The sequence below is a fragment of the Eretmochelys imbricata genome, chromosome 24, assembly GCF_965152235.1.
Source record: "Eretmochelys imbricata isolate rEreImb1 chromosome 24, rEreImb1.hap1, whole genome shotgun sequence".
Classification (NCBI taxonomy): Eukaryota; Metazoa; Chordata; order Testudines; family Cheloniidae; genus Eretmochelys; species Eretmochelys imbricata.
This window is the reverse complement of record NC_135595.1, coordinates 13570575-13593362: the sequence shown is the minus strand read 5'-3', so window position 1 is coordinate 13593362 and position 22788 is coordinate 13570575. Positions and strand designations below refer to the sequence as shown.

The following is a 22788-nucleotide window of genomic DNA, read 5'->3' as shown; positions in this document are numbered from 1 at the left end:
AGAGAAGTCCAGCCCTTCCGCGGTGTGACACGAGATCCTGTCCAATCGCTGCCTACATTCGCCTCTCTGACAGGTCTGTTCACCAATCGCTGATCGGATGAACTCCAAAAGATCAACCTATCTCTGCCAGCTCCTCACTCGAGGTGTCAGCAAAAATTGACAGAGGGACAAGACCGTTCGCTACGCCCCTGCACCCTGACTGGCCGCTCGATCAGCCAATCGACGCTCCCTCTCCTTCATGACTGGTCAGCCAATAGCGGGCGGTCTCCTGGCAGCGGCGGCATTTGCTGAGAGCTTCCGGGGCAGGCGATGACCCCCCGCCCATGCGGGCTCAGGCTGCGGTAGGTGGGTCCGGTCCTGTCCTGTCCTGCCCAAGCTCGGCGGGCGGGCGGCTCCGGGGCCAGGCCCCGGCCGCGGCCGGGACTGCTGCGGCTCCGCAGGGGCCGATCGCCCCCCGCGAGCCGCTGGCCTGGTCCCGTTCCCGCGGTGGGGACAGTGCCCCGGGCCAAGGCAGGAACTCCTCCCTCGCCCTCCCGGGCAGGCCAGGCGCCAGGGCTCCGGGCGAGCGGGCTCCCTCCGCCCGCCCCGGGCCGTCCAGCCCTTGCCCTCCCCGCGAGCCCCGGGCCGGAGCCGGCCCCAGCCGCGGGGCCCTGGCCCCGCGTGAGTCCCGCTGGGCTGCCGGGCGCGGCTCGCCCCACTTCCGGGCGGGCCCTCCAGGCCCAGGGGCCTCCGCTCGCGTAGCCGTGCCCCGCGCCACCTGGCTGCGAAACGGCCCGCTCCTCTGTGTCGGAGCAGAGCGGGGCACTCGGGGGTAAAGCAACGGCCCTGCAGGGGCCGGGGAGAGAGAGAGAGCCCCCAACGGGACTCGGAACACGGGTGCCTTCGGCTGTGCTGGGGGGCGGGGAGCTGGGCGACGGGTGCGGGGGCTGGACCTGGACCTGTCTGTGCTGGGGGGCGGGGAGCTGGGCGACGGGTGCGAGGGCTGGACCTGGACCTGTCTGTGCTGGGGGGCGGGGAGCTGGGCGACGGGTGCGAGGGCTGGACCTGGACCTGTCTGTGCTGGGGGGCGGGGAGCTGGGCGACGGGTGCGAGGGCTGGACCTGGACCTGTCTGTGCTGGGGGGCGGGGAGCTGGGCGACGGGTGCGAGGGCTGGACCTGGACCTGTCTGTGCTGGGGGGCGGGGAGCTGGGCGACGGGTGCGAGGGCTGGACCTGGACCTGTCTGTGCTGGGGGGCGGGGAGCTGGGCGGCAGGTGCGGGGGCTGGACCTGGACCTGTCTGTGCTGGGGGGCAGGGAGCTGGGCGACGGGTGCGGGGGCTGGACCTGGACCTGTCTGTGCTGGGGGGCAGGGAGCTGGGCGGCAGGTGCGGGGGCTGGACCTGGACCTGTCTGTGCTGGGGGGCGGGGAGCTGGGCGACGGGTGCGGGGGCTGGACCTGGACCTGTCTGTGCTGGGGGGCAGGGAGCTGGGCGGCAGGTGCGGGGGCTGGACCTGGACCTGTCTGTGCTGGGGGGCGGGGAGCTGGGCGACGGGTGCGAGGGCTGGACCTGGACCTGTCTGTGCTGGGGGGCAGGGAGCTGGGCGACGGGTGCGGGGGCTGGACCTGGACCTGTCTGTGCTGGGGGGCAGGGAGCTGGGCGGCAGGTGCGGGGGCTGGACCTGGACCTGTCTGTGCTGGGGGGCGGGGAGCTGGGCGACGGGTGCGAGGGCTGGACCTGGACCTGTCTGTGCTGGGGGGCGGGGAGCTGGGCGGCAGGTGCGGGGGCTGGACCTGGACCTGTCTGTGCTGGGGGGCAGGGAGCTGGGCGACGGGTGCGGGGGCTGGACCTGGACCTGTCTGTGCTGGGGGGCAGGGAGCTGGGCGGCAGGTGCGGGGGCTGGACCTGGACCTGTCTGTGCTGGGGGGCAGGGAGCTGGGCGACGGGTGCGGGGGCTGGACCTGGACCTGTCTGTGCTGGGGGGCGGGGAGCTGGGCGACGGGTGCGAGGGCTGGACCTGGACCTGTCTGTGCTGGGGGGCGGGGAGCTGGGCGACGGGTGCGAGGGCTGGACCTGGACTTGTCTGTGCTGGGGGGCAGGGAGCTGGCTGACGGGTGCAGGAGCTGGACCTGTCTGTGCCGGGGTGTGAGGAGCTGGGCGACGGGTGCGGGGGCTGGACCTGGACCTGTCTGTGCTGGGGGGCGGGGAGCTGGGCGACGGGTGTGAGGGCTGGACCTGGACCTGTCTGTGCTGGGGGGCGGGGAGCTGGGCGACGGGTGCGGGGGCTGGACCTGGACCTGTCTGTGCTGGGGGGCGGGGAGCTGGGTGACAGGGTGCGAGGGCTGGACCTGGACCTGTCTGTGCTGGGGGGCAGGGAGCTGGCTGACGAGTGCAGGACCTGGACCTGTCTGTGCTGGGGGGCAGGGAGCTGGGCGGCAGGTGCGGGGGCTGGACCTGGACCTGTCTGTGCTGGGGGGCAGGGAGCTGGGCGGCAGGTGCGGGGGATGGACCTGGACCTGTCTGTGCTGGGGGGCAGGGAGCTGGGCGGCAGGTGCGGGGGCTGGACCTGGACCTGTCTGTTCTGGGGGGTGGAGAGCTGGGCGACAGGTGGGGGGGCTGGACCTGGACCTGTCTGCGCTGGGAGGCGAGGAGCTGGGCGGCAGGTGCGGGGGCTGGACCTGGACCTGTCTGTGCTGGGGGGTGGAGAGCTGGGCGACAGGTGGAGGGGCTGGACCTGGACCTGTCTGTGCTGGGGGGCGGGGAGCTGGGCGACGGGTACGGGGGCTGGACTTGTCTGTGCTGGGGGCAGGGAGCTGGGTTACAGTGGAGGATGGCTCTGCTGGGGAGCAGGGAGCTGAGTTGCGGGCCAGGGAGTTGTCTGCTGTGGGGCAGGGAGCTGAGTTAAGTGATGAGGGGGCAGGCAGTTGTCTGTTCTCAGGTAAGGGAGCTAGGCACTGCACCAAGCTCGCCGACCCACCAAGCTTGGCTCCTTGCTCCGCAGCATTTGGCCCCATACAAGCTTTCCCCTCTTCCACTCGGTCTGACACATTGGGGCCCGTATGGCTGCACCTAAGGGGGCTGGCCTGGTCATTGGTGAGCAGAGCCCGCAGCGGGCAGCAACTGCAAACTGATCATCTCTCTTGCTCTGTACAGGACGCTCATTCCTGCCACTCTCCTTGTCCTGCTTGTGTCCGTGGCACTGGCACCGATGGTAGCGTCTCTGGGGCTGATACCAATCTGAGGATCAGGAACCACCAGCCCTGTGCTAGGGACCTCCTGTGTTTGGTGTTCCCTAGCCTTGGTCCGTGAGGACCCTGGGGCCAGCCTGTGCAGTTTGTGACACCTGGAGTAGGGGCAAAGAGCACAGGCCTGCGGCCTGGCTTTGCTGGGTTGTGGTGTGTCGTGTTGTGAGGTCCCTGCGTCGGCCTGGTGCTGGGCACTGGAACCTTTCCCTAGGGATCCTCCACGGGTCCAGCCACCGCCTGCTGCGATGCGTCGGGACAAACCTCAGGAACGGGCTGCCAGCTGGCCAGCTGATCACATCAAAGTGCTAATTGCCTTGTGGGCGGAGGCAGCCACCTCACATGACCTGAGCTCCCGTGGCAGGAACAGGGTTGTCTATGATGGCATCTCCCAGCGCCTGGCTGAGCTGGGCATCTATCGCACCGGGGACCAGTGCCGGGAGAAGATGAAAGGCCTCAAGGTGACATATCGCAAGGCCAAAGAGAACAATGCAGCCGGGAGGCCGCCCATGCGCTGCCCATTCTACGAGGAGATGGACCAGATCATGCAGCGCTGCGACAGTACCCGCTCCAGCCTCCTGGCAGAGAGTGGCGAGGGGCCTGGCGCCCCAGACAGGCAGGAGGGCACAGCTGCCCCGGAGAGCTGGGGAGCACCATCCTTTGAGCCATGGGATTCCCAGGCCACTGCTGCCTTTGAGCACTGGGAGTCCCAGGCCTCGGCCTCTGACCATTGGGGGTCCCAGGCTGCAGCCTCAGAGAGCCAGGGGGCTGACGAACTGGGCTACATGCTCCCTGAGGCGCAAGCCCTGCTGGGTGAGGTGCAGGCCGTGCAGGTGAAGGAGGAAGAGGCGTCCGCGGATGAACTGCTGCCTGAGCCTGGTAAGCCCCTGTTGTTGGCGACGGGTTGCTGGGAGGTGCCACACCAGGGGCCTGACCCTGCCCACTGGCCCTGGTTCCTGGAGTCCTAGCCATGCCAGAATCTTGCCATCCTGGCAAGCAGCAGTTCTGTGTCAGGGCCTCGTGGCTGGGAACATGGCCCAGGGTAGGAACATAGCTGGGGTCCTTGGGTCCCACAACTGCAGGCAGGCTGAGACCAGAGCTCCATGGGGCCACAAACTGCCCCTGTTGTGGGCTGGTGCAGCTAAGCCCTGCTCCTCCTAAGATGCCTAGCCCAGGGGACTCTGTAGAGGGGGTGGGGTAACCTCGCTGCCATCACCTGGCCTGGTTCTCTTGGGAGCTCTCCACAGGGGCCCTCCCCCACAGCACTGGGGCCACGTCCTTTTCCGAGGGACCCAGTCCCCTACTGCTAGGAGAGGGAGCCCCAGGCCATCTGAAGAGAAACGCTGGGGAAGGAGGGAAACTGTTACATTAATTTGGATGGAGCTGCAGGCAGGCGGCTGAGCTGGGCAGGTGAATCAGCCACCACAGCTCTTCTCCAGCCTCTGGCTCACCATACCCCTGGTGGGGGACATCACCTGGCTGGTCTTAGCAGGCCCCTCTCCTTTCCTGTCCTTCACAGGCTGGCAGAGCTGGCTGGGCCATCTCGGCCTGTCAGGCTTCCACTGCAGCATGATTGGGGTCAAAGTGGAGCAACGAGATGACCAGTGGGGGATGGGAAGGGACATACAAGCAAGGGGAAGACAGAGCAGGGTCTCGTATATCGGTCTGGGGTCCCGCAGTGCTGGCCGGGAATTCCCAGGAGCATGCTGGGGTCTGTGTGTCTCAGAGGACCCTGAGGTTTGTTAGAGGGCTTTCCGTTCACACTCTCCTCTGGTTCTTGTCACGCAGACAGAAATCAGAAGTCCGAAGTGCAGGTAATTCGATGTCTATTTGGTTTAGTTCCAAATAAGCATATCCATAGCTCTACACACCAGCAGAGTCTGTTTCCCAGTGTTCCGTTCCCAGCTCTGACACCGCAGAGCCTTGCTTGTGTCCCCGTTCCCTAATCCCCATTTCCCACCTCCTCCTTAGCAAGCCCAAATATACCTGCAATGCATGCTCACATTCCCAGCACTTACAACTTAGGGTCATGTTCCATTTTGTGTCTGGGGTCTTCATCCCACCCCTTTTTGTACCCCATGGGAGGGGTAAGGAGTGAGGTTGTGCTCTGGTCAGGGATGCACATTTCTTTCGTCTTTTAGTGCTTTATACCCCTCCCACCCCCCAAGCCCCTTTGCCCCTCCCGACTAGTTGCTTGACTTTGCCTTGAAATAGTGGTTGAGACAATCTTAGTGTGCTCTGGAGTAACACTTTAACAGCTCTTATCTGTTCCCATTGTACTAACAAATCCAGCTGACTAGGCAGAAGCAATATCAGTGTCTTTGTCCCTTGTTTACACATTTTAGCATAAGAGTATCAAAAAGTCAAACCCAAAGTCTAGCCTAGGGTAACAAACAGACCTATATACTAACAAGGTTTACCAGTGGCGGGCAGAGGCTCTGGGCTGAAGCCTTTCCCTAGAAGTCCCGGGGATCTGTATTGTTGCCCCCACCAAGTCTCTGTGAGCAGGCCTTGAAGGGGGCATGGGCGGAACAGAGCCGCTTGTCACCCTGGCACCACTTAGCCCTGGCACACCAAGGCCACTCCATTACTCTCCAGTTCCAGTCTTCTCTTGTCTGCAAGCCATGGAGCTCGGGCCCTTTGTGTTAGCACTGATCCAGACTGGCTGTGCTTCTCCTGTCCTGGCCTTTGTCACTCAGTGTGCCAGGGCCTGGCATGCTTTGGAAACTAGCCTTGGCTTGTGTGCATGGTTCCGCCACCCTGCCTGGCCCAACTGGACTGTGCCTGGTGTCTGGGGCCTTCCTCTGCCTGCCCACAGGGGGAAAGCGGTCCTGAGTTTCCCTCTCCTTGTTCTGGGCACCATCGGCTTCATCTGAGGGTAGCACTGTGCCCCTCTTTCCATGCGCCATCGCTCTTGGTGCCCCAGCCTGACTGGGAGCAGACGCTGTACAGTAAACGGAGCTGCAGGGGTGGGCCATACCGATACAACGGGGTCTGTGCCGAGCCAGGTGTGCTGTGGGCCCTCACTCTGCATTCTTTTTCTCTCCAGACCCATCGGCATCGGTGGAGCCCCAACTGGCCTCCCGGAAGCTGGTCTCGGCGCTGGACCGGCTCGTGCACCTCCGGGCCAGAAAGCGCAAAGCGCGGGAGGATGGGCCACTGGAGACTGCACGGGGCCCCACCCAGAAGCATGGGCGCAGCCAGCTGGAGTTGAAGCGGGCAAGGCGTGCTGGCGCCTGGAGGGCAGAGGACAGGCAGAGCCTGGCCGAGTTCATCCAGCATGACCGGGAGATGCGGCAGGAGGACCGGGAGTTCCAGGCCCAGCTCCTGGAGAAGCTCTTCCAGAAACAGCTGGAGATGGTGGGGGCCCTGGCCCAGCCCGCACCCCCACTGCAGGAGCCAGAGCCGGTGGCGCGGGAGGGAGCTGGGCTCCAGTTTCACGCTCTGCTGGAGCAGGCAGTGCAAGTGCAGGCCAAGGGGCAGGATGCTGAGACAGCCGGCCCCGCCCCTGCGGGAGCCTTGGAGCGAGCAGGGAAAGCACCCCCAGCCGTGCAGTACTGGACGGCAGATGAGATCCTGCGCTGGCTGGTGCCGCAGCAGCCTTGGGGCGAGCGGTGTCGGGAGGGGCTGCTGGGTCCCCTGGCCTCACGGGGAGATGGAGAAGGGGGTGAGAATGAGACTGATCTCACCTCCTCCAGACGAGTGACTGACACCTGCCAGGGGCCCAAAGGCCTGCGGGGAGCCCGACTCCTCCCTCCCCTCGGCGGGGAAGCCCCACAGACCCACGCCAGCCTGGATGCCAGTGAGGCCGGTGACGGTGCCAAGGTGAAGGGAGCTGTCCTGCGCCGCCACGACACAGAGACACAGCGCCAGCGCTTCAGGGGCTTCCGCTACCAGGACGCCGAAGGGCCGCGGGAGGTTTACGGCCGCCTGTGGGAACTTTCCCATCACTGGCTGCAGCCAGAGACCCGCACCAAGGAGCAGGTGCTGGAGCTGCTGGTTCTCGAGCAGTTCTTGAGCCTCCTGCCTGAGGAAATGCAGAGCTGGGTGCGGGAGCGTGGCCCAGAGAGCGGCCAGGAGGCCGTGGCCCTGGCAGAGGATTTCCAGCTTGTTCCCCAGAAGCCCGGATGGCAGCCCCAGGTGAGCACGTGGGATGCTGCACATCCCATGGCCTCGCCCCCTGGGAGCAGAGTGGTGTGGGGGGTGATGGCACCAGGATTGCTGCTTGCCCTGTGCCTGGTCCTTGGTGCAGGGGACGTTTTGTGGCTCCTGACACTGCTGTGGCTCCATGGCATGGGCCCGTGTGGTGCTGGGACAGTGCCTGGACTAGCTGGCACTAAGCAGAGACACCTGTTGTTTCAGGTGCGGGTGCCAGCCCAGGAAGGGGCCAGGGATATCGGTGCAGCGCAGCGGGCCCTGCCGGCCGAGCGGCAGAGGGCGCCCCAGAGGGCCAGCGGGCAGGAGAACGGCTGGAACTGCGGCTTGTTGGGTGAGGCCTCCTTTCCCCAGCACTGGATCCGGCTGTCTCTGAAGCGCTGGTTGGGCTCCAGCGCAGGGCTGGTCTCTGGATTCTGGGGGCTCAGCCTGGGTGGGCCCCAGGGGGACTAGCAGGAGATACCCTGAGTTCACCCCCATGCTGGCTGGGTGTGCCTACAGCACCCAACCTGCTCCTCTGCCCCAATACAGGCTGCAGTAGTTGTCACTGTACTGAGGCTGAAGGCCCTGGAGCATAGACAGAATGGGGAGATGTCTCCCTGCTCTCCGTTCTGGAGCTTGGAGCCACAGTGCCTCTGGCAGCCAGCAGCAGCTATAGCAAGGGAAATCCTGCTCACCGCTGCAGCTGGAGTGTACTGGCCGGTCATACATGGGCTGGAGTGTGCTCTGGGGGATGGAGCATGCACAGGCTGGTTGCTCAAGGTGCTGAAACGTGCTCCGTCATGCGAGGGGATGGAGCATGCACAGGCTGGTCGCATGGAAGGCTGGAGTGTGCTTGAGGTAACTGGAATGTTCGGTAATTTTAGCAGCTGAGTTCTAACAGATCTCTACTGAGCATGTGCAAACTTGACACTTTCTAGAGGCTCAGACGTGGCTGGGCGTGAGCAGGGTTTCATAGAAAAAGCCAAAGGCACCTCCCTGGGGCCAGCATCCCCTACCCAGTCTCTGGCCTTTGCTCCTGAGCATGGGGTGCCAGAGGTCCTATGTGAATATTATGGCCGGTTCGGTAACTGAGCGAAGCAGGCCGTTTTCCCACTCTCGTTTCTGGAAAGGGTTGAACGGTTCCCGCTGGATTCAGCAGGAGTCAGGCAGCTTGCAAGGAAACCCCAGCCCGGAAACCTGCAGTTTGGCAAAGATACATGCAGCTGAAAACAGGGTCCTGTAATGAGAAGTGTTGGGCAACTATAGCTATAGAGGGAGCTGCCAGCTCCGCCTGTAATGAAACCCTGGTGTCTTAAGTCCTTCCCGGTGCTGAGGGAGAGGAGAGTGCCATGGACCTGCTTGCCGGGGTCTGGGCTTTCCAGGCGGTTCCTGTGTGGTGTGAAGGTCCCAAGTCTCCTGCATTGACTCTCCCATGAGGCAGGGCCATGCTTTCATCCCCGTTACAGAGCTGAGGCCAGTGACCCTCTGTGACTGGCCCAAGGTCTGGGCACAGCCGAGATGAACTCAGCTCCCTGATGCCCAACCCCTTGGCCCCGGACTGGACCCTGTCTCTCTCGAGCAATAACTCTTGGTGATTTATTCTCCCAGCTGCCACGCCGTGTGCCCCGCTGGTGCAGAGACCAAGCCTGGGGGCGATTGAGCCAGCTGCTCCCCAGCCCCTGCGCAACAGAGCGGGCTCCAGGCAGGGACAGCAAGTGGAGAATGGCTTAGAGCCGCTGCAGAGCGCTGGGCACGTGCAGCAAGCAGAGAAGAACACTGCCCCAGTGCCACGCCCAGCAGCTGGGAAGGCGACTGAGCTATGCGTTGCTAGCCCAGGAGGGCATGTGGGGACGGACGGCGTGCTACAGGGCAGAGCCACCATTCAAGGGGGCAGCAGCATCTCCGAGGCTCAGAATGGGGCTCCATGTGAGCAGCAGATACCTGCTAGCCTTGTGTCAATGCAGCGCACCGGCTCCAAGGGCGGCAGGGCCTGCGGCGCCCTGCCCAGGAGCGCCGGCTGTGCATCCCCGGAGCTGGACGGCCCCGTGCTCGGGACCCTCCTGGAGACATCCTTGGACTCCCCATGGGACAGAGAGGGCAGCACAGACAGGGCACCGGAGGGCGGTACAGCATGTCTGGGGACACAGCCCCGCTGCCTGAGCTGCACGGTACTGCGGGCTGATCTGGACGCCACGCGGGAGGAGCTGAGAATCACCCAAGGTAGGCACTGGTCCCTGGGGAGCCCATGGGGTCAAGGCTGCCATCAGGGGCTGCTCTGTCACCAGCCAGGGCCTGACAGCAGCAAACAGATCCCAGAGGGGCTCAGCAGCTGCAGGCCCATTAGGCCAGGACAGGGAAGAGGCAGCACCTCTGGTGATCAGGCCCAGGTTGACACTGTTGCCAAGGTTGGGAGTGAGTTTGGTGCCAAAGGCCCAGCCCTGGGTTCCTGAGCTCAGGGTTTTACTCCATGGGGGTACCACTGGGGCAGTCCATAGAGAGAATCGCAGCCCCAAGTTGGCACATGCACTAACAGAGTATCTCCATTAGGAGGCAGTGGTAGCGGGTGGTTATCCCAGTATTTGAGCAGGGCATGGTGAGCGATCTGCTGGTTCTCATCAGCAGACAGCAGTAGTAGGCTGTTTCCCAGGGCTGATGGGACTGGGCTCTGTTCCCAGCCACGGGGCAAGATCCATGTAGCGTGTTTGTCCTGCAGCTTCCACCCTGTACGGGCTGAGCGGCACCCACTTGCAGGGCCTGGCTGAGGCCCTGGGCACCATCTCGCGCATCCTGAACGACAGGAGGCCGACAACGAACAAACCCCCCTGGGGTGCGGCCGAGAGCCCCGGCATGGCTGTACCCCAACAGACACATGTAAGTGCCTGGCCAGACAAACAGCTGCCCTGGTGCCCTGCCCAGCAGGAGCACGCTGGGGCACAAGGCTGCCAGGGGCCAGCCTGGCGCAAGGCACCGTAGTGCACAAATTGCTGTACTGGCTCTGACCTCAGTGCCTCAGCTCTCCCTCTGGGCTGCAGGGCCAGCAGCCATTGCACAGCCTGGGGAGCCCCTGGGAGGGCCATGGTGGTGCCACAGTAACCCGCCCTCCAGGCGCATTGAGAGGGCCCATGAGACTCCATGAGGCCGGGAGGTATCTGCCAAGCCCCTTGCTGCCAAGGGGCTTGAGACTTTTCTCCTCTGAATTTCCAGTGGTTTGACAGAAAATTTTCCAGTCGCTTCCAAGAATCATCAACTTCCCCTGCCAGAGAGACCCCCGGCAGCATGGGCCGGTCTCCCCCCAGAGACATGCACGGTGGCTGGTGGATGCAGGGCTCTGAGCGTGGTGACCAGGGACACACTCATTACCTGACCCCAATGCCCAGCGGGGGGCTGATGGGCTAGGCTTGGCAACTCCTGTTCTCACTCTGTCACTCCCCGCAGCTCTCCTGAAGCCCAAGTGCCTGATGAGCAGCTGGCCGTGGCCCACCGCCAAGGAGCCCACACGTTCAGCAGCAGCGTCGGCAGCCCCAGGGAGAAGGTGACAACCTCCCACTAGATCCCAGAGCTGCTAACATCGAGCCCCATACTCGTGGCAGAGCCTGCAGCAGGGAGGCCTTGGACAGAACCTATGGGGCACTGGGCTGACTGCCTGGGGGTGTTGGGAGCTGGATCCAGCGGGGCCTGTGCTGAGCCAGGGGAGCTGGCGTCTCATCACTGGACTTTCCAGGGAGCCTTTCCTACTCCGCTAGCTTTTTGATACAATGTCCCCAAAACCCTCTACTTCCCCTTCACTTCTCAGGTTGGTCTCAATAAAGCAATGCACAGAGCTCCAGGCCCGGGGACGTGGTGCCTGCAAATGGGAGGAAGTGGCTGTGTCAGGGACTCCCGAGTGCACCATGGCTCATCCTGATCTCCCTGGGTATGGCAGGGCATGGTCTCAGCACCCGACCTGCCTTTCTGGGCACCCAGTTGGTGAGGGAAGCCCCCAGCCAGAGTGCACCACTGGCCGCTGCTGGGGGAGGGAGCCTGTCAGGGGAGTGTCCAGTTAGTTCAACCAGGAGAAGGTTCAGGGGTGACTTGAGCCCTGCCTGTTTGTACCTATGTGGGGAACAACTCTACAGCAATGGACTGTGCAGAGGGCCAAGAAAGGTCCAACACCATTTTGGGGCTGGAAGTTGAAGCTGGACTAATTCATCCTGGAAATAAGGTGTCAGTTTTTAAAGTGACAGTAAAGATCCAAGGGACTGTTTCCTAAGGGCCATGGTGGCTCCTCCCTTGCTGTCGATTGAAAATCAAGATGGGCTGTTCTAAACGCTCTTGCTCTAGGGCTAATGTTGGGGTCATTCGTGACCTGAGCAATGCAGGAGGCCAGACTAGGTGATCACAATGATCCCTTCTGGCCTTGGTATTGATGACCCCGATGGTTGAGGGGCTGGGATTAAAGCAGATGACTTGGGGAAGGGGTCCTGGCTCTCTGCTGCTTCTCCTCCTCTCCCTGCCAATTAACCATGCTCCATGCCAATCCATCCCCCACCAGCCACTCAGCTGGTGCTTGTTGAGCCTGTCGAGTTAAGCATGGCCCACCAACACGTGGTGTCGTCTCTGTCATGTTTTTCAGAGCAGAGAAGCAGGAGCCTGTGTTCACGGGGAGGCTGGGAAATCCCTCCAGGAGCATGGTGGACGTTTTGGAGGCTGCATTAGCTGGGAGTCTGGGAAATCCCTCCATCGACACGGTGGGGGGTTCCAGATGATGCATTAGCCAGGAGGCTGGGAAATCCCTCCCCCAGCATAGCGGGCGTTTTGGAGGCCGCATTGGGGGGAGGCTGGAAAATTGCTGCAGTGGCACAGCAGGTGTTTCGGACACTGTGCTAGTGGTGAAGCTGGGAAATTCCCCCCGCACCCCCCCAGTGGTTCAGTGGACGTTGGCTTAGTGGGGAGGCTGGGGAATCCCTCCAGTGGCATGGTGGGTGTTTTGGGATGTTGTTTTAGGTGGAAGGCTGGGAAATCCCCGCCAGCGCCATGGAGGGCGTTTGTTATTCAATTTGAGGGAGGTTGTAAAAGTGGGATCTATTCAGCAGTGCAGTGAGCGGGAACAAAACCATGAGGCCTCATTGAGAATGGACTTTGAAGGGTGTTTGCAAACCAAGGCCCCTGCAGTGACGAGCATGGACCCCAGCACGTGGCCAGAGCCCCCAGAACACCCCACTAGAACCTCAGCCAGTCAAGTACCCTGCCCATTAAAAGTGACTGGTCTGTGGTGGCATGGGAGAATGCACCACATTTATTCCAGGGATGCCATTGGCTCCCTGTGCCAGAGGAGCATCACCCATGTGTGGGGCAGATAGGGGGAAGGGACCCCTCAGGCTCCCCCAGAGGAACATCAGAGAGCCCCTTTGGTTACAGCTCTCTCCAGCCCAGGTCACTTCTCCCTTGTGGCTGCAGAAGAGATGCAAGTGGCTCAGAGCTGAGAGGACACACCCACCTGGCTCTCAGGCTGTGCTGGGGTTAGTGCCACACTTCGGCTGCCTCGGAGACAGGCCAGCAGCTGTCCAGCCGACACTTTCCTTCCTGGGGCCTTTGCCTGGGTTAGGGTGTGCTGGAGGGAGCGTGCTGGCCCAGGGCTCTGCCTCCTGCTTGCCTGGCACTGGGACATTGGCTCTAGGTGCATGGGGCAGAGTTTAGGACCAGTCATTACTGTGCCAGCCTGGCCCAGTGAAGGCTTGCAGAGAGATGCTCTTGCAGGCCTGTAGCACCCCTCTGGCCCACCCGGGCTTCACAGCCAGAGAATGCCTGGCTGGACTGGCCCCATGGCAAACACACTTCTTTGGGTTCAGCCAGAGGGAAACACCCTAGTACTGTGCTAACTGGTGGCTGTTAACCCCCCCACAGGAGTAGAGGAGTTGGAGACGTGACTGGTGAGGGGGAGTTTCTCCAAACCAGCGGCAGGGTAACGTCTGACTCTGCCCCCAGGTGGGGTGGAACTGGGCAGGGCAGGAGGGCCCAGTGGAGCCCAGGCAAGTGGGGCAGTAGACCTTGGTGTAGTGCAGAAGGGCCTTGGCAGGCGTGGTGGGGCTGGTCCACATAAGTGCGGGGAGGGAACTGTTTCTCCACCCTCAGATAATACTTTGCTTCCCCCAACCCTCCACCGCTGCTTTGCTCCCAGAACAGCTGCAGTGGGGCGACTGCAACACACGGCGATGGGCACGGAGCCGTGGAGGTGCTCAGCGGGGGTGCCCCCCGCAGGAATTCCCCAGAGCTCCGAGCAGGCATATGAAGTCTGCATGGCTTCACTGCTCTGGGACACTACCCCCAAGCACAGACAAGCCCCTCCATGCCTCCCTGCCATCCCCGGAAGGCACCAATGTGCCCCTGCAGCCTCTGGGGGGAAAGGGGGCTGGACAGCATGTGACTCTGTGCACTGCCCCTCTGCAAGCACCACCCTTGCAGCTCCCATTGCCCACAGCTCCCTGTTCACAGCCAATGGCAGCTGTGGGGGCAGTGCTTGCAGGCAGGAGCAGTGCATGGAGGGAAACCCCTGGCCCCATTCAGGCTTCTCCCATGGAAGCAGCTTAGCAAAATCAACAAACTTACCCTGCTATTTACATTAGGAGGATAATTGATGCTGAATATTGCAACTGACAGAATGTGATATAAACAAATATCGCACAGAAAAAATGTTTTACTGCAGTGTTTTCCACAGAAATTGAAATTAGGGGGTGTGTTCAAAAATACAGGGGGAGGACTGATGAGGGTTGAGACTGTTAGGGCAAAGATGGGCTATATGGCACCATAGTAAAAACTGAAAAATGTTTCACAACCATTTTATTAGAATTAACTCATGTTTTTAAATCATAACACCAATTAAAGTTGGCTATACAAGCCTACTATGAAGCACTATATCTACATCCTTCTTGGTTTGTTGTTATAATTTTGCACAACTCTGTTAATGACCTCGAATGCAGTGCTTTCATTTTTGGTGGCTTCTCGTGTCAGGTACTTTCAGTCCTTCATGATATGCTCATGATCAGGCAGAAGGCGACTTCTTTCAGAACACAAAATTCTATTCAATGAGGAAAAGGAACACTCAGCTGTAGCTGTTGTGATTGGGAGTAGAAAGAGATGAATTCCTACTTCTTTAATCCCAGGAAACCGCACAAAAATTGGGTCGAACCATTAGTGATGACGAAGAAGTTGAAATCAAATCTACATTCGTTCATCAGATGATATTCCACTCTGTGTTCAAATTCTCTATTCTGTAGTGGTCATATGGCAGCCCCATTGCTGGTAGTGCCTCATTCCACATAACTGTCGGTGTTTTATAAGACAGGCATCTGTAAAAGCTAGGTTGATGGAATCCAAAAGTAGTTGTGTAGAGATGTAAGAATCAAGTCCGTGTACTTTACTTTTTCAGCTGGCTTAACAAACACTTCTTGTCTTCTTCATTTAAGCAGTTAATATAAGTGCCTTAATTAGTCAACTTCTGAACTGAAGTCTTTGCTTCTTCCAGTACATTTTCAATGGATATCACTCTGATCCAAGTGTAGCTTCCAGTGCTGGACAGAGATCTATTACTATTGTAGCAGATGCCTGGATGCCATTGTTTAATGACCTAAGTGGTTTCAACAGTAGACTTACAAGAGAGAGTGGCGATTGTGTTCTCTGAATTTAGTAGGAAAAGTAGTCCACCAGCCTTACTACTTAGATCTGTCCCATCTCGGTAGATACTTTCCAAAGCCGCCAATAATGGTTGTAGTAATTTTAAGACAACAGCCAGGGATCACTCATGAGAAAGCCAGTTGATTTTCCCAGGTTGGACTAATTTGAACTTCTGTCCCAATGCATCTTCTATATTTTACAAGACATTTAGTCCTGAAATAGGGGATAATGAAAACATTAAATATATAGCTTTTTAAATGCCTTTTGAAGATTCTGCAGCTTGTACTAGCACTAGTTGGAGTAGAAGGCCTCTGTAGTGTGTATTGGAGAGATTAGAGTTACACTTTTCTCTGAGCAAAGCTTGTGCTCCACTATGTCTTCTAGAGAAGTTTGCAGCTCCATCAAATGCACAAACAGATATCAGTTTGGGGTTCAATTGACAAGCATTTAATTCTTCTCAGATGTGGGTGTGCATACTCAGGCAGTGTGGGTCACACTTGGGGCAGCTGCCCCCTTTCAGGTCGATCGGCCCAGGCTCTGCGCAGACTCAGGCAGCATGGCTGACACACGGGGGAAGCTGCTTCCTCTCCAGGTGGTCGGCCCAGGCTCTGTGCAAACTATGGCAGCATGGGTCACACCAGGGGCAGCTGCCCCCTCTCTGGGTGATCGGCCCAGGCTCTGCACAGACTTAGGGAGTGTGGGTCATACGGGGGAAGCTGCCCCCTGTCTAGGCGATCAGCTTAGGCTCTGCACAGGCCCAGGCTCTGTCAGAGGTGCAGCCAATGTGTTTTCTATAACCTGAACATCTAGAAATTCATCTACTGACCTACCACTGATATCAACATAGCATAGGCAGTGACTTAATACTTGACACCTGGGGTCCTGAGTGAGTGGACTCCCTGAAGGGGCCCACACGAAAGACAGGTGTGCTAAAGGCTCAGAGAGGTGCAGTTCCAGGAGGTGAAGGGGCTTAATCCCTGAGAGTGGACCCCCAAGAAGGGCTGTCACACTGAAGAGGGTTCCCCCCAGGGACAGGGCCTTGGTACAGGGCCAAGAGTCGGCACGACCTGTGAGTCCGTGACAACACCTATTTACATCGGTGTGTTCATCAGCCACGTATGCAGATTTTCTGAATGCGGTGACAGAGTTCTTTACTTTTTCAACTGCTCAGTCTCACTGTAGCACCGCATGCTTCTAACCAGTCAGCTGAGTTTCTTGCAGAAAGATAGTGAGCATTTGCTGGTCTTGGTTGGAACCAGTGTCCAACTTCAGGATTAACAAATGACAATGCTCTTAACATTGGCCTCCAGTTTGTAGTGTGCATGGTATCTCTTGCTTTAAGAGCAAGTATGATGTGACAGTCATGTTTGTTTGCATAAGAATGCTGGAGCCACAACACAGTTTAACAGCCTCTTTTTAAGTACTTCTAAAATTGGCTTTGACAATTACTGGCTTATAAGGCTTTCTGCATGGTGATGCAATCCAGAGGATTTCACAGTTTGCAGCCTTTTCACATAGTTTATCAGCTTTGGCTTTGCTGATCAGTCTGGTAAACCAAGCTCCTCCACTTTTACTATAAATCCATGGTATGCTCACATCTTGAATACTGCATGCAGTTCTGGTTGCCCCATCTCAAACAAGATATACTGGAGTTGGAAAAGGTACAGAGAAGGGCAACTAAAATGATTAGGTGTATGGAACAGCTTCCATGTAAGGAGAGATTAAAAAGACTGGGGGACTTTCCGGCTTGGAAAAGAGATGACTAAGAGGGGATATGATAGAGGTGTATAAAATCTTGACTGGTGCGGAGAAAGTGAAAAGCTTCCTTACATAACACAAGAACTAGGGGTCACCTAATGAAATTAATAGGCAGCAGGTTTAAAACAAACAAAAGGAAATATTTCTTCACACAAGGCAGTGAACCTGTGGAACTTTTAGCCAGGGGATGTTGTGAAGGCCAAAACTAGAACAGGATTCAAAAAAGAACTTGATAAGTTCATGGAGGATATGTCCATCAATGGCTATTAGCCAGGATGCAACACCATGCTCTGAGAGCCTCTGTTTGCCTGAAGCTGGGAGTGGATGGCAGGAGATGGATCACTCAATAATTGCCCTGTTCTGTTAATTCCCTTTGAAGCACCTGGCATTGGCCACTGTTGGAAGAGAGAGTACTGGGCTAGATGGACCACTGGTCTGACCCAATATGGCTATTCTTATGTTTTCATGTAAAAATTATAATAAAAATGTTTAATACAGAAACTCCCAAAACCAGCCAAAATTGATCACTTGGGCAGCACAGCTCTGTCTGCTGGATACCTAATGTTTCAATTTCAATTCAAATTTCCAATCAATGACTAAATTGGCAACACTGCATGTAACTAGTTGGCCAGTGGGGGGTGTTGGTGAAATTGAGGGGGTGGTGTAGGGAAGGCCTGGCATTACTGAATTAAGTCTCCTGTTGTAGCACTTCAGTAGGTTACATCAGACAAAGAGGAGCTGCAGTGACTAGGCATTCGGATACCTGTGCCTTTAAGAAAAGGGCATTGGAATGCCTGTGCCTTTAAGAGCCAGCGCTGGGAAGCCCTGCTTAGAGATACTGTCTGTGGGAGGGGAAATAAAACAGCCCCTCTGCTCCCTGCACTGTATTTTTCCCCCACTGGTGTCTCAGTCCACTGGGGTAACTGTTACCCCCTCTGCCCCTGCCAGTGCCAGGGTTTTGCCCTCTGTCACCCTCTGGCTGTGCCTCACCCCTGGGATCAACCCCAGCTCCTTCCTCCCCCTCCCTGATTTTGCCTTCGGCCCCTCTTCTAACCCTGCTTCCAACTGCTTGACCCCCATGACTAGTCAATTTCCGCCCCCTGCTCAGACCCTGGCCACCTCCCTGCTCTGATTTGCCCCCTTTGCCCCTTTTAAACCCCTGTAAAAAGCAGTCTGCAGAATCTTATGGCTAATAAGGGCAGGGTGAAGGGCAGTGGCTTCAGCGGATGTTACTGAGCATGCTCAGTACACCATAAGTAGCACATTACTACAGGGAGCCAGCCTGCCAGCCACCTCCAGCTGGTGTCCACTGTCTATGCTGTGTTCCCAACCCCCAACTCCAGGGCACATCTATAAATTCCTATGTTTGTAATATTATCCCTTATGAGGGACCATCTCTACTCACTGTAGGACAAATCTCCCCAGTGGGATCACCACATGGCACTCATGGCTCTGTTAGCCACCCACCCCCAGCCTTCTGCATCTTTCCCGAGGCTGGATCCCACACTTCCTGCTTCTGATTGTTCCCCGTCTCCATTCCGCTGTCCTGGGCTGTGGGAGTTGTCTTAGCGCACCACCAGCAGCTGTGCTGATCCCAGCCCGGGCTGTGTTGAGGCCCTGGAGCATTCCTGTGCACCAGGACTGTTACACAGGGACAAAACCTCAAAGATATAGTTGCCTTACCTTGCTTCCCCTGCTGCCCGTTCTCCCATTGCTTTGTGGGGAAGACTCCTGGCTGCAAAGAAAACTTCCAAAAGTGAACCCCGTGACCAACACTTCTGAAGCACTTGGAGGAGAGGAAGGTGATGAGGAACAGTCAGCATAGATTCACCAAGGGCAAGTCATGCCTGACCAACCTGATTGCCTTCTATGACGAGATAACTGGCTCTGTGAATATGGGGAAAGCAGTGGATGTGATATATCTTGACTTTAGCAAAGCTTTTGATAAGGTCTCCTACAGTATACTTGCCAGTTAAAGAAGTATGGACTGGATGAATGGACTATAAGGTGGATAGAAAGCTGGCTAGATTGTCAGGCTCAACGGGTAGTGATCAACGGCTCGATGTCTAGTTGGCACCTGGTATCAAGCAGAGTGCCCCAGAGGTCGGTCCTGGGGCTGGTTTTGTTCAACATCTTTATCAGTGATCTGGATGATGGGATTAATTGCACCCTAAGCAAGTTCGCAGATGACATTAAGCTGCGGGGAAAGGTAGATACACTGGAGGGAAGGGATAGGGTCCAGAGTGACCGAGACAAATTGGAGGATTGGGCCAAAAGAAATTTGATGAGGTTCAACAAGGACAAGTGCAGAGTCCTGCACTTAGGAAGGAAGAATCCCATGCACCGCTATAGGCTGGGGACCGACAGGCTAAGCAGCAGTTCTGCAGAAAAGGACCTGACCTGGGGATTACCGAGAACAAGAAGCTGGATATGAGTCAGCATGTGCCCTTGTTGCAAGAAGGCTAATGGCATATTGGGCTGCATTAGTAGGAGCGTTGCCAGCAGATCAAGGGAAGTGATTATTCCCCTCTATTCGGCACTGGTGAGGCCACACCAGGAGTATTGCATCCAGTTTTGGTTCCCCCACTACAGAAGGGATGTGGACAAATTGGAGAGAGTCCAGTGGAGGGCAACGAAAATGATTAGGGGGCTGGGGCAAATGACTTAAACAAGGAGAGGCTGAGGGAACTGGGATTATTTAGTCTGCAGAAGAGAAGAGTGAGGAGGGATTTGATAGCAGCCTTCAACTGCCTGAAGGGGGGTGGTTCCAAAGAGGATGGAGCTCAGCTGTTCTCAGTGGTGGCAGGCGACAGAACAAGGAGTAATGGTCTCAAGTTGCAGTGGGCGAAGTCTAGGTTGGATATTAGGAAACACTATTTCACTAGGAGGGTGGTGAAGCACTGGAATGGGTTACCTAGGGAGGTGGTCGATTCTCCGTCCTTAGTGGTTTTTAAGGCCTGGCTTGACAAAGCCCTGGCCGGGATGATTTAGTTGGGGTTGTTCCTGCTTTGAACAGGGGATTGGACTAGATGACCTCCTGAGGTCTCTTCCAACCTTAATATTCTATGATTCTATGAACTCTGCCTGAGTATGTGTAGAGATTGGGCCGATCACCCTAGAGGAGGCAGCTGCCCCGAGTGTAACTCGTGTAGCCTGAGTCTGCAAAGAGTCTGGGTCGATTGCCCTGGGAGGGGGCAGCTGTCCTGGGTGTCAGCCATGCTGCCTGGGTCTGCGCAGAGCCTGTGTCGATCGCCCATAGAGTGGGCAGTTGCCCTGGGTGTGACCCACACTCCCTAAGTCTGGGCATACCCTGGGACAATCGCCCGGAGAGGGGAGAGCTGTCCCAGGTGTCAGCCATGTTGTCTGAGTGTGCACAGAGCCTGAGCCAATGGCCCAGAGAGGGGGCAGCTGCCCCAAATGTGCCCCACAGTGCCTGAGTCTGTGCAGAGCCTGGGTTGATTGACCTGAAAGGGGGCAGATTCCCTGACCGTGAGCCATGCTGCCTGAGTCTGCACAGAGCCTGGGGGATCACCTGGAGTGGGGGCAGCTGTCCCAGGTGCGAGCTACACTGCCTGAGTCTGCGCAGAGCCTGGGACTATCACCTGGAGAGGGGCAGCTGCCCCAGGTGTGACACACGCTCCCTAAGTCTGGGCAGAGACTGGGCTGACTGCCCGGAGAGGGGGTGTCATGGAGTCACCGGATCATTCTTGGTTTTTTCTTGGTTTTGTCAATGGTTTGCATGTAGAGGGGGTGGGACGCAGTTTCCCTGGGTGTTACTGGTTTAACAAGGTGATGGGAGAGGGAGTTTGTTGTTACAGAGGACCAACCAAGGAACTTGGGACCCCAGCCATGGCCTGGAGAATGGGTATCCCAGCGACCGGTGACCTGGTGACTGGGAGGCCCAGCTCAGGAGTCACAGCCGGTTCTGGCCAGTGGGAGGACAATAGGCTGCAAAGAGAGGACCCCTGTCAAGGTTCCCTCCCCACTCTGAACTCTAGGGTACAGATGTGGGGACCTGCATGAAAACCTCCTAAGCTTACTTTTACCAGCTTAGGTTAAAACTTCCCCAAGGTACAAATTAATTTTGCCCTTTGCCCTTGGATTTCCACTGCCACCACCAAACTTTATCTGCGTTCCTGAAAAAACGGAGTTTGGACATGTCTTTCCCCCCAAAATCCTCCCAACCCTTGCACCCCACTTCCTGGGGAAGGTTTGGTAAAAATCCTCACCAATTTGCATAGGTAACCACAGACCCAAACCCTTGGATCTTAGAACAATGAAAAAACATTCAGTTTCCTCACAAGAAGACTTTTAATAGAAGTAAAAAAAAATCATCTCTGTAAAATCAGGATGGTAAATACCTTACAGGGTAATTAGATTCAAAACATAGAGAATCCCTCTAGGCAAAACCTTAAGTTACAAAAAAGACACACAGACAGGAATATTCATTCTATTCAGCACAGCTATTTTCTCAGCCATTTAAAGAAATCATAATCTAACACATACCTAGCTAGATTACTTACTAAGTTCTAAGACTCCATTCCTGTTCTGTCTACAGCAAAAGCATCATACAGACAGACACAACCCTTTGTTTTTCTCCCTCCTCCCAGCTTTTGAAAGTATCTTGTCTCCTCATTGGTCATTTTGGTCAGGTGCCAGCAAGGTTACCTTTAGCTTCTTAACCCTTTACAGGTGAGAGGATTTTTCCTCTGGCCAGGAGGGATTTTAAAGGGGTTTACCCTTCCCTTTATATTTATGACAACTCCGGTGACCTGACCAGCCAGTTCCAGCCAGAGGGGAGCAAAGGATGGCTAAGAGGAGAGGAGGCTCAAACAACCCTGTTTACCTGGATAGAAGACAATGGACAGAGGCAGGACTTGCTGGAGGTGATATCGGATGCCCAGCTGGAAAGCACGGGGCGGGGGCTCGGGACTGGAGAGAGATAGCAGGCAGAGCCCACGTGGATGCAGGAGAAACTTAGATGTACAATGCTGAGGGAGGCCAGGCCTGAGGCCCGGAGAGTTTCCTATGCTGTGCTCAGACGCTCAATAAACCCTCCTGTTTTATGCTGGCTGAGAGTCACTCCAGTCTAGAGTTCAGGGTTGCATTATTCCCTCTGGGAGTGGAGGCCCCGGAGGTCCAGAGCAAGTGGACTCCCTGAGGAGGCCCACGGCAAGAGACAGGCATGCTTTAAGGCTCAGAGAAGTGTGGTTCCAGGATGTGGAGGGGCTTAACCCCCGAGAGTGGACCCCCGAGAAGGGCTGTCACACTGGAGGGGGTTCTCCCCAAGGACCCTACGGGGCCAAGAGTGGGCACAACCTGTAAGTCTGTGACACAATGCTCTGGAACGACTCCATACGAAGCCAATCAGGACTCTGGGGGAGCCTCCTGTCTCTGATCATACTGCCTCCAGAGCAAGAAACTCACACAGCTTTGACCTTCCTGGGTCTGACCTCGGAGCATTCAGCATCCTCTGCCCCTCCATGCGCTTCCCACAGCAAGTCTGCCCGGGCGGGGCTCCAGGGGAAGCCAGAGGGCCCTGCACCCCAACTCTGCAGCCAGCAGTGAATCTCCGCCAGCCGGTAAAACAGAATGTTTATTAGTCGACAGGAACATAGCATTGGGCAAAACTTGTTAGCACAGAAATCAGTGACTTTCAGCCAAGTCCATCTTGTGGGGAGGGGAGCCCAGAGCCAGGGCTCTGGTCCTCCCCCTGCGCCCCAAGCTAGCCAAGACTGACTCGTTTCCAGCTGCCTGGCTCCTGCCCTGCTCGCTGTGCCTCCTCCGGCCTTTGTCTTGCTTCCTGGGCCAAGAGTCACCTAGTCGCATCCCCCTCCTGGGTCTCAGGTTATGAAGGGGCAGCTATATCATCAGTGCAGGCAGCTGGAGCAGCCTCCGCAAAAGTCACACCCCCTTATTCCCACCACCTAGACATTGGTGCAATGTACAGGGAAACTGAGGCACACACAGCATTCATGCAAACAATAAGACTCACATACAACATAACAAGGGAAAATCCCCA

At 57.4% G+C, this 22788-nt stretch overlaps 1 protein-coding gene across 1 annotated transcript; it reads left to right on the top strand.

Annotated features, from left to right (window-relative positions):
- Positions 1–293: 293 nt before the first annotated feature.
- On the top strand, positions 294–14249 carry LOC144279483 (uncharacterized). Its single transcript, XM_077841007.1, has 7 exons — positions 294–341; positions 3133–4100; positions 6271–7361; positions 7584–7710; positions 8967–9578; positions 10072–10229; positions 10794–14249. Exons 2-7 carry the CDS (start codon positions 3470–3472, stop codon positions 10800–10802), a joined length of 2628 nt encoding a protein of 875 aa, XP_077697133.1. The 5' UTR covers positions 294–341; positions 3133–3469; the 3' UTR covers positions 10803–14249.
- The last annotated feature ends 8539 nt before the right edge of the window (positions 14250–22788 follow it).